Source organism: Salvia splendens, chromosome 15 (assembly GCF_004379255.2).
Source record: "Salvia splendens isolate huo1 chromosome 15, SspV2, whole genome shotgun sequence".
Taxonomy (NCBI): Eukaryota; Viridiplantae; Streptophyta; class Magnoliopsida; order Lamiales; family Lamiaceae; genus Salvia; species Salvia splendens.
The window spans coordinates 10,269,304-10,281,051 of record NC_056046.1 but is presented as its reverse complement, the minus strand read 5'-3'; the positions used below and the strand labels follow the sequence as shown (position 1 = coordinate 10,281,051).

Genomic DNA, 11,748 nt, shown 5'->3' with positions numbered 1-11,748 from the left:
AAGCAGTGTGATCACCTTTACAAAATCAGACACACTAAAGGAAATTAATAAATAGCAATTTGACAACGAAATAAAGAATAAATGTCAAGTCATTGGAGAATAATTACTTGGTTAATACGGATTATCGATGAATATTGTGTTTCAGTTTCAGAATTATTGAAGGCTTATCCTATTTTGAACCAATCAAAAAGTGATTACCTCAGCAGACAATTGATTTTATTTTAATATATTCAAAAAAAGGTGGGACTATCATAGTGGGGGAGAAAGTGGAGTCAAACCCCATATATGATATGCTACCAAAAATTATAAGTTTCATCATTGGATTAAGGCCATCCACAATAGGGCACTGTGGCACCGCGGACGACGGACGATGCGACTCGGACGATGCGACGCGTTTTAGCTTTTTTTTTTAATTCGAAAATTTTGTTATATATATATACCTCAGCTTCACTTTTCATTTGTAACTTTTCGATTAACTTTTAAACTCTCAAATTACGCTATAAAATGGATTCCGGTAGATACTCAAGTCCTAGTAGCCCGATGTTTGGAGATGGCGCACGGTGGCCGGGTACACAATCTGGCGAATATCGGTCATTCGACGCCAACACGCAGTACGATCCGGACTTCAGTACGGATTCGTACGGTCTCTACCACATGGAGCCGTCTCCAACTCGCCCTGCCGCCGCTTCCCGTCGCTCCGCCGCCGCCCCCTCCGCCGCCAGAAAGAAGCGGACTAAGCACCGGGCGCACAAGTTGCCACCTCCGACAACTTGTGAAGAGTACGCCCTCAGCCGTACGAACTACCAGCAGATGAAACCCTCGTCTTGGCGAGGTGTTGGGTGGATATATCGGAGGACCCGATATTCGCGAACAACCAGAAGCAGCTCGCGTACTGGGAGCGCATCGCCGAGCGCTACAACGAGGCGAAGCCGCCGAGCGCGTACAAGCGCCAACGGGAGCAGCTCCGCAAGCACTGGGATCAGGTGAAGAAGTAAGTCAACCTGTTCGCGGCGGAGTACGAGAAGTGCTCGAGGGATCAGGGAAGCGGCGGGAGCTTGAGCGACGTGCGCGATAGAACGCTGTTATCGTACCAGTCCATGTACGACGACTTCAAGCATTTTAACATCTTGGCGCTCTTGAGGGACAAGCAGAAGTTCCAAGGCGGGATTCTGCACACCGGTGCGGCGAAGACGGCGAAGACCACCGACACTGGTGGTTACACGACCAGCGAAAACGGAACTCGTCCGGTGGACCTCAACCAGACGTGCACGGAGGAAGAGAGTTTCGGCACACCGATGTCCTCCCGGCGGCGTCCCATAGGCGTCAAGGCTGCGAAGAGCAAGGGGAAGGCGAAGGCGACATCCTCTTCGGCCACTGCCCCCCATCGCCGATCCCGACCCCGGCGACGATCCAGGCGACACTTGCCTACGCGGATTTGGCAACGGCCTCGATGGCGCGGACGTTGTTGGATACGCACAACGCCCTATGAAGTGTACGGATCCGGCCCAAACCAAGCGCCTCCAGAGGTTGAGCGATGAGTTGAGCCGGAGGTTGGGGCTTTTGTAGGATAGTCATTTTTTTATTTCTAACTCGTGTAACTTTTTTTTAATCAATGAATTTTTTGCCGTTCTTTTAGTTAATCGTTGTATTTTTTAATAAGTTTTCTTTTATATATTTGAAAACATTTAAATTAAATAACAAAACAATTGTAAAATGCTTAGGGCGCCCCTTAGGGCGTCCCACTGCAGGTGGAAGGGCAGGAGGATAAAATGCTGACGTGGCGATGCATAGGACGAGCTTTAGGGCGCGCCTTAGGGCGCCCCAATGGCCTAATTGTTTAACCATATAGCAAAGGACTAAAGGCGAATTAAAAATAGTGTCTTATTTTTTTATTATCACGAATGTATAGAGAAATGAATCAAGCAACATTAAGACTCATGTGTTGAAAACTTAACAATTATTCCGACTAAAATTATTTTTACCCTCTTACACAAGTGATAATTATAGTACTAGTATTAAAGAAAGGTGACTAACAGTAATATGCATGGCACATCTAACCAAACATGAGTGAGTCCACCACTAAAGAAAATAAAAAGGTTTTAAGACTATATCTACCCTATTTCAATTATTTTAGTATTTAAATATCTTATTTATTTGATTCTTTTTCAAACTTATCTATATTGATCGATATTCTGCTAGCTTTTATATATATATATATATATATATATATATATATATATATATATATATATACTAGGAGGTGTGATAAACTACAAACCCTCTATAATACAAACTATACAAACTTTAATCCTACTCACTTAATACAATTAATCATCGGTTAATATCAGAGATTTTTCTAATGTCATCATTTCTAACGAATCTTTACAGTCCGTCGACATCGAACAATCAGAATTTGTACACCCCCGTTGACATAATTTGTACACCCTGTTGACATCAGCCCCCGTTGACAGAATTTGTACTCCGTTGATATCAGCCCCCCGTTGACAGAATTTGTACACTCCGTTGACATCAGCCCCTGTTGACATCAGCTCCCGTTGACAGAATTTGTACACACCGTTAACATCAGTTTGTATTATAGAAAGTTTGTATTTGATCACACCTCTAATATATAAAATGAACTGTAGTACAAATCTTGTTACTATCGAAAATGATAATATGGTGGGGGAATAGTAAAAAATTAGTAGTAGTAATATTCTTGTTACATAAGTATTGGTATGATATGATCATGGAACTTGTCCGATCCCAATTCTAATCTCATCTTTTGGAGATGCATATATTAAGAAAATGTTTCATAGTGGGGAATCACCTAAAACTGAAAACTCATTAAATAACTATTTTTTATGGAAATCAGTGGTAATAGAATATTACAACACTATTTTAGGATTTGGGCAGACTTTTTTGATACAGCTGCTGCAGCATTTTTCTTTTTATCATACAATCTCTTCTCATTCATCATATTAATAGCTTTTTAAAAATATATATATACTCCTATATTCATAGCTAAAGTGGCCGCCGTAGAATGGATAGCAGCAGCTATACATTTCCGATCCCAAGAATTGTGAAGTAATAATTGGAACATAAGTCCATTTATATATTTACTTTTATTATACTTAATATTCTCGACATTTTACAACCCTTATAAAATAGTATGTATAAAAAAGGGTAATTTTAAGTGACAAAACAAGGTACATCTGATTCCTTCTTCATTCCTAATTTGTTGCTTATCCTGATTGAAAACTATGAAGCAAGTGGAGAAATTCCAAGACATCACCCTTCTCTCTATATTATGCTTCCGACCGCCTCCATCAAGGAAAAGACATTAACAAAGACTTTTTCTTACCAAGTTTAGGATATCTGTCCACACCATTACAATATTTCATCCTCCTACAAATAACTATACACATTACTATCGTGTGTGACACAATTACTATAAAATACTGACATACGATTCGAACCAACTCACTGCACATGTTATCTTGAAAGCATATTATGTATAGTTATTTACCTGAACGTGTGTTATGAAGCATCAAATATATTCTTCATGCCTGACTAAACAATATGAAAGAGTATAATTCTAGCTTGATTGATGGGATTTCTGCTTCTATTGCACATTTGATTTTCAATTACTTAGAATAATTGAAGTCAGCTACAGATTCACCTTTAATTGATATTATTTCAAATATTCTTACAACTATAATTAATAAACTCTACTCATCTGCCTAAATAGTAAATAATTCATCCAACGTTAATATCCCACAAAGGGACAGCCAGGGAAATAACATAAATAAGTGGAAGCATGAAGAAAGTAGAGACAGCTTTGATTGAGGCCTTTTGACATGCCCAAAAGTCCGAAATGCCCTTACTGGATTATTCACGATAATTCAATTTATAGTTTGTATTTGTAACATCAGTCGACCTTTTACACAATGAAACAAAATTTCGGATATACATGCATTCAAATTTGGAAAAATGTATATTGTAGATTATGGCTGTTTCTTCTTTTTCTGAGGTCTTCACTTTTTCGCCTTACTTCCAAAGTTCGAATGCATTAATGAGTCGAAATTATTGGAGCATTAATTTAGGTATGAGACGCAAGCGAAGCGGACCATACACAAATTATAATTCTAGCTAGTCCTTTTTATCCAAATAAAGTTAAGTGCCCTTTGAGTCATCAAATTACTATATAAAAATTGACATCTAACTTTCATGTACTTAGAAAATGATTTTCCTTGACGATTGACCAGCATCAACTCTATGACCGGAGAGTTCAATAATTTTAGAATTGGCTAGCTTTCTAAGATTGTATACCTTAAATAATTGCATCCATTAATTAGTAAGACATTTTTCTTTCAGTCAGAGTACTTAATTGACTAAGAGAGGCTAGAGTGTGCATGTGTATGATTCTAAAGAAAAGGAGATTATATTTTCTTGGGGGATTTTTGTTTAGATTCAGATTCAAACGGTAGCAACATTACACGTTATATGGACACATGATGAAATTAAACATATTGATGTGACACAAATTTTGGTGTGTTTTCTTTTGTAGTGACACATTCCGAGTCCATATACATATGGACACATTTTCATCCGTTATGAGAATTCACGTATAATAAAAATTCAATAGTTCGAACATATTGGCATATGTTATGTCAAGTCAATCACAATTCAGAAATATTCTTTTTTCTCTCTTTTTCTATAATTGTGATTGACAAGACACACCACGTGACAATATGTGAACCACTGAATTTTTACATAGATGAGCATCTACAACTAAATACACCCTCCTAATAAGTTAATGATGACTTTAACTAATACAGAGTCTAGAATGACATTCATTGTGATAAATAATGAAAAGATCTAAAACTATATTTTTATTAATAATAACATAAAAATGATGCGGACACAAAATAAATTCCATGGAAGCTACTGGAATATAAGTAATGTCAAATCTCAAATAAATTCCATCCATAACACCAAACCAAACCACCTTATATATACACATACAAGAATCCATTCACTCCTCATGCAATTGTCTCTCCAAACTCCAAACCTAATTAAAAAAAACCATGATCCCCCAACAATTCACCTCCTCTTCCAACCCCTCCATCTTCCCAACCACCTTCACCTCACCACCCCTCGACCTCTCCATACTCCACCAACTCCAAGAGCTCACCAGCAACAACTCCACCTCCGACGAGGCCGAGCTGAGCCTCCACGACGAGCGCAAGCAGAGGAGGATGCTATCCAACCGGGAGTCCGCCCGGAGGTCGAGGATGCGCAAGCAGAGGCACCTCGACGAGCTGTGGTCGCAGGTCCTCCGCCTCCGCACCGACAACCACAACCTCATCCAGAAACTCAACGACATGGCCGAGAGCCACGACAGAGTCGTGGAAGAGAATGCGAGGCTCAAGGAGGAAACAAAGGATCTTCAAAAAAACCTCATGGATGTTCAAGTTGACAATTCGTACTCCATTTTTAGTGATCTTGATGAGCTCTCATGCAACAGTGCTCATCTACACAATGAGGACTCTTCCAACCACTCCCTCACTCCTTCCACTAATTTGCTTCATTGACTAATTAACTTACTTTAGTTTTGTATTACTACTCATGTAATCTTGACTTTTTAAATAATGCTGTTATGGACAAACTCATTCCACATCGGGAGTCTGAGGGAAGTTGGAAGGTGTATATAATCATGTCCAACTTCTAATCAATTTGAGGTCTTTTGGGAGTGACCCAAAAGCAAATCCGTGTGAGCTTGACCCAAAGCGGACAATATCAAACATCTGCTTAAGTCGACAATCCGAACAAAGTAATTAGAGGGAAATTATTATTAGAATTGAATTAAAACAAGGGAAATGGGAGTGTTGGTGGGGTGGGGAGATAGTGGCCCATAAGAAGCAAGTGTTATTTTTAAAGAAAAACCACTAAATATATTATTGCATCAACTTTTTTATAACTTTATTCTTTATTTTGGAATGTTGAGGCCAAGAAGTGTTTACCATTAAGACGTCATCGTACAAACAATTTACTGTTCAGGTGTTTCTGAGTGCTTCTTTTCAATTTCGTACTGCGTCACATTACTTTATAAATTTACGTTTGTTTGAAATAAGGATGGATATTGTATAAAAATGGATATCGGAAATCAAATATTATTTCGTTTAAATTTTAGTCAACTACACCTCCCATTTAGACCATGTAGTCATGTACCACGTAAATTGTGGTCGGTAGCATGATTCTCTGTATTTATTCTAAGAACAATTTTGTCGGAATTTCTGAAAAAAACACTGGATACAGTTTATACAAATTAAGTTGGTGGCTGTCTTTTAGTTTCTAATTTTTACTATCTATAATGACAATCTGAAATAGAACTCTAGAATAAAATAAATTTCTGAAATAGAACTCTAGAATAAAATAAATTTTTAAGTGAGAATTATGAGGCCAGAAACTGTCAAAAACAGCCGGTGTTAAACTATTAACTTATTGGTCCCTTTTGGAGTAGTGCATTCAGAAGTATAGGAACCACGGATTTATTATTCATGTCCATATCAAACTTTGCTTTAATTAAGATAATTGATCAAACATAGAGGCAAATAATCATATAAAAACGATGGCAGGTCTGCTAAAAAAAGCACATAAAAAGGACTCCAAAAACGTCGATTGGCAACTGCAAGTGGCAACGACAAATTAAACTCGAAAGGTGCAATTTTTCATATAAATATAACTACCAATTCCGGAGAGACGAGGAGCATAATGAAATCAAAGTAAGAAATTAATTAATGTAGAAAAAGAATGAAACATATTGGATATTTTATGCTTGGTGGAAAATGAGGAATACAAAATTAATGAAATTGCTATTTTTAGAAACTTATAAAGTGATTTTCATTACCTTACCTTCATTTTAGATTTTGAAATATCACTATTTCGATTATTATTCATCTTCTTTCCCATATTTTACAAATTTTATTTTAAATTTCACATAATAGAGTATTAAACACATATGCACCTTAAAAGACAAGATAGCTGAATGGCCAAATAGCAGACATGCTTCTCTCTTTCCTCCGTCCCACGTTACTTACACTCTTCCATTTCGGCTCGTCACAAACTACTTACACTATTTATAGTTTAAGTTAGAACTAATGTATTTAATCAATATGTTAGATTAAGTTAAGAGATCCTTTATTAAGTAATGTCTCATTACACTTAAAATTCAAATTTAATTACACTAAAAAATCAATCCCAAATTTACGGCTTAAAATGAAAAGTGCGAGTAACATGAGACGGAGGGAGTAAGAGCACTCGCATCGCGTCTCGGAGAGACGAGACCCCATCGAGATAGTGATGCGGGCTCCGTCTCGTCCCCAGCCCGTCCCTTGTCTCGCCGCGGAGAGGAATCTCGCGCGCCAGCTCGCCACCCGCGTTGGCCACGTGGCGAGCTCTGGTTCGTCCGTGACGCCCACTCGCCAGCCCGCGAGTGGGCGTCGTTTATATCCGTTTTAAATGTTTTTTTGTTTTTTTTTAAAATTCAGGAAAAATTCAAAAATTTTAAAAAAAAATCCCAAAAAATATACTAGCCGTTTATAGCCATTTTTTTCAAATTTTTGAATTTTTTTGTATTTTTTTAAGCCCCCAATCACTTCTAAAATATCTAATGGAGCACATTTGGACAAATTTTGGCAACCGGTACACGCACATGATCGTCATTAGACAACTCTTTCTTCTGCTTCTTTGAGTTTGGAGATTTTGAATTTAGAGAGAAGGAGCGAAATTTTTTTTAGGATTTTAATTATGTGTTTTTTTATTTTTTTAGAATTTTAAGTTGTAATTTTATTTTATTTAATGAAGTGTGTTTTTATTAATTGAATTTGTTGGAAATAAAAATAAAAAATGAAATTGAATGAATAGTTAAGGGATGAGATGATTAAAAGATGGAGGGATGCATGTGTTGTCTCTTAGTTAAGAGATGTGGTGAAAAGTACAGTGAGATCCATGAGTAGTGAAGAGATGAGACGGTTAAGAGACGGGGATGCGGATGGTCTAATAAAACAAGTGAAATATATTTAATAATTATTATTTGGGTAAGTTAATTATATTTCCTAAAAAAGAAAATATCAAGAACAAATTGGGTTAGGTTGTATATTGATGATGTACATTAAGTTAAGTGACATGGTATTTATACCATTAACTATTAGGTTAATTGAGAACTGAAGTAAGATACTATTATAATACTACTATATCTATGTTATGTATATAGTTGTAAAATGTGGGCAGCATTAGGGTGCCACCATGGTTAGAGTGACAACGTACCACCAACCTCGTGCTGCCACGTGACACTATCCTGCAATATTAGGGGCGTATCTAGCAATATTCATTTAGTCTGCGTTTATAGATTGCATGATAGTAACATGTGGATTACAGCGTAGATTATTGAGTATTGCATTATTGTCTATAATGCAAAATAACTGTATACAAAAGCAATCTGTCTATATATATACTGCAACTGGAACGTTCAATGTCTATACTGCAATACTCAACAATTTACACTGCAATCCACCTGTTACTATTATGCAATCTATAAACGCCTACTAAACGAATATTGTTGGATACGCTCCTAATATTGCTGGATAACGTGCCACGTGGCAGTACAAGATTGGTGGTACTTTGTCACTTTAAGAAGGGTTGTATCTTAATACAATCCTGTAAAATGTTACAAAGGCTTTTATCGTAAGTGTTGTATCGAAAAGAACATTAGTATATCATAACTTGTACTATGTATAACAATTAAATTCTAATAATAAATTTATACACAAATTAGATCAATATCCAAATAAAATGAAAACCACGATTTCAGTTAAGAATAATGTTTCAGTGTTTCAATTGTTACTGGCCTAAATTTGAGTTGTAGGTGTAACAAATTCTAAATATTTTGATTGAAGAAATATTTTTAAGGCCCCTACTATCATATTCTATCACTAGGGCCTAGATTACTAGCCTATCACCAAAACTCAACATTAAGAAGGCCCAGTCTATATTTAAGCCCAAAACTATCAATGCGGCCGGTTAAGTTAGATGCATCTTACAGAGTTACAGTTGCTAACTTGCTGGCTAATAATCACCATCTTTGTCTCTAATCTCTAAAATTGGATATCATAACTTGTTAGAGAAACGAGGCTGCAGATTAAAATTTTCTGGGTTCTCAGTTTTGGAGGTTTTGGGACATAAATTCAGCTTCAGGAGAGGTAAATCTCGCCAAGACTGGATTTTTAGAGTAAGATCATATAATTTGATTCTTTCATTCCTCGACTGTATTCTGCTCAGCTAATGCTCTTTTTAGCTTATCAACTGTATAAAGTTAGTCGATATTCGAAATGGAAAGTTTACATTTGTTTCTGTTAACTGCGAAGCTATCAATTTTCTTCTTGTTTTTGTAATTTCTGTGAATTTATCTTTGATTGGAGTGTGGGGTTTCAGTTTGAACTTTAGATATAGCGGTTGTATTTGTATCTCACTCCTTATTGTTTATTCCTTTTCTTGTAAATCCTAGTGCAGCAATTCCGATCTAGAAAGACTAGTCTGTAGCTTTAGAAAAAAGTGTAGTTTTTTTAATCGGTTTTTTGAAGGTTACCTGTTTATCTATGTTGCTTTGATGGGTTTGGAAGAATGAACTCATTTTCATTTCATTTATTCTTTCTTACCTGATTTCTGAAGCTGCTATAAAGAAAAGACAATAAACCGAGTATAATGCAGCAATGCAGAGTAAACTGCGATTAGTTGATTTCCCTAATTCAGGTCTTTTATGGTCTGTAAAGTTTAATTAAATTGTAACGTGTTGGATCACCATAAGATCTTAGTCAGCTATGGTAGTGTGCTAATCCAAGTATGATTTCCCCAGTAAAAATAAGTTGTGGCGTCTTTTATTTGTTTTGAAACAGGAGAGAAAATGTCTAAACCAACAAGAATTGGCCTTGCTGGTCTGGCTGTGATGGGTCAAAATCTTGCCCTCAACATTGCAGATAAAGGATTCCCCATCTCTGTTTATAACCGCACTACTTCAAAAGTTGACGAGACCGTTGAACGAGCTAAACAGGAAGGAAACCTCCCTGTTTATGGTTTTCATGATCCTGCCTCCTTCGTGCAGTCAATCCAAAAACCCCGTGTGATCATCATGCTTGTCAAGGCTGGTGCGCCGGTTGATCAAACTATAAAAGCCCTTTCTGTCTACATGGAAAAAGGCGACTGCATCATAGATGGTGGCAACGAGTGGTATGAGAACACTGAAAGGAGAGAGAAGCAGGTGGCTTCGTTGGGTCTGTTGTATCTTGGGATGGGAGTCTCCGGTGGAGAAGAGGGTGCTCGTCGTGGACCCTCGCTCATGCCTGGTGGTTCTTTTGAAGCATACAGGTATATCGAAGATATTCTTCTCAAAGTGGCTGCTCAAGTCCCTGATAGTGGCCCGTGTGTCACATACATAGGAAAAGGAGGCTCGGGAAACTTCGTCAAGATGGTTCATAATGGGATTGAATACGGTGATATGCAGCTGATTGCAGAGGCCTACGACGTCCTGAAATCTGTCGGGAAGCTCTCGAACGATGAGCTGCACCAAGTGTTTTCAGAGTGGAATAAGGGCGAGCTCCTTAGCTTCTTGATTGAGATCACAGCTGATATCTTTGGCATAAAGGATGATAAGGGAAACGGGTATCTAGTGGACAAAGTCCTCGACAAAACAGGAATGAAGGGTACCGGAAAATGGACGGTTCAGCAAGCTGTTGAGCTCTCCACTGCAGCTCCGACCATAGCTTCATCTTTAGATTCAAGATTTCTCAGCGGACTAAAGGAAGAAAGGGTTCAAGCTGCCATTGCTTTCAAATCTATCGGGGTCAGTGACATTCTCTGTAACCCAGCAGTAGATAAGCAAAAGCTGATTGATGACGTGAGGCAAGCACTATACGCCTCAAAAATATGTAGTTACGCCCAAGGAATGAATCTGATCCGTGCTAAGAGCATCGAAAAGGGATGGGGATTGAAACTTGGCGAACTTGCTAAGATCTGGAAGGGCGGCTGCATCATACGCGCTGTGTTTTTAGACCGTATCAAGAAGGCTTATGATAGAAATCCTGATCTTACTAACCTGCTTGTGGATCCGGAGTTTGCAAAGGAGATAACTGATAGGCAATCCGCTTGGAGGAGAGTCGTCACCCTTGCTATCAACTCCGGTGTCAGCACTCCTGGTATGTCTTCGAGTCTTGCCTACTTTGACACTTATAGGAGGGAAAGGCTGCCGGCTAACTTGGTGCAAGCTCAAAGGGACTACTTTGGTGCTCACACTTATGAGAGGACTGATATGCCAGGTTCTTTCCATACTGAATGGTTTAAAATTGCAAGACAGTCCAAATTGTGATTTTCTTACATTAATATATCAAATTACTCTCTGCTATTATAGCTCTCCCTTAATAATGTTTGCCCATGTCTGGCACTGATACAATTGTCAATTATCAAAAGAGTATAATTATCAACTCCTATCACTGCATACCTTTCCATTGTAGTTTTTTTTAATTTGATGAGCTGAATCTTTGTTTTTATTGTTTTGTATAATTATCTAGATATTGATTATTGCTGCAAGTTGAAAAAAATTATGTTACACTTAACAATTGCAAGTTTGTTCACTTTGTCTTTGTTTACTTAAAATACAAAAGTCCAGGTTTTGTTGATGTGATTAATGTTGATTGA

General features: G+C 37.6%; 2 protein-coding genes across 3 annotated transcripts; both read left to right on the top strand.

Moving 5' to 3' along the window:
- The first annotated feature begins 5,039 nt into the window (after positions 1 to 5,039).
- Positions 5,040 to 5,677, top strand: LOC121767746 (basic leucine zipper 43-like). The gene has a single exon (XM_042164076.1). It carries the CDS (start codon positions 5,088 to 5,090, stop codon positions 5,592 to 5,594), a length of 507 nt encoding a protein of 168 aa, XP_042020010.1. The 5' UTR covers positions 5,040 to 5,087; the 3' UTR covers positions 5,595 to 5,677.
- A 3,430-nt stretch (positions 5,678 to 9,107) lies between these two features.
- On the top strand, positions 9,108 to 11,600 carry LOC121767362 (6-phosphogluconate dehydrogenase, decarboxylating 2). 2 transcript variants are annotated; one of them, XM_042163620.1, is made up of 2 exons: positions 9,108 to 9,260; positions 9,954 to 11,600. In XM_042163620.1, exon 2 carries the CDS (start codon positions 9,962 to 9,964, stop codon positions 11,417 to 11,419), a length of 1,458 nt encoding a protein of 485 aa, XP_042019554.1. In that variant the 5' UTR covers positions 9,108 to 9,260; positions 9,954 to 9,961; the 3' UTR covers positions 11,420 to 11,600. The 2 variants fall into 2 exon arrangements, with proteins under 2 accessions (XP_042019554.1, XP_042019555.1); XM_042163621.1 differs by having other exon boundaries at positions 9,116 to 9,289.
- The last annotated feature ends 148 nt before the right edge of the window (positions 11,601 to 11,748 follow it).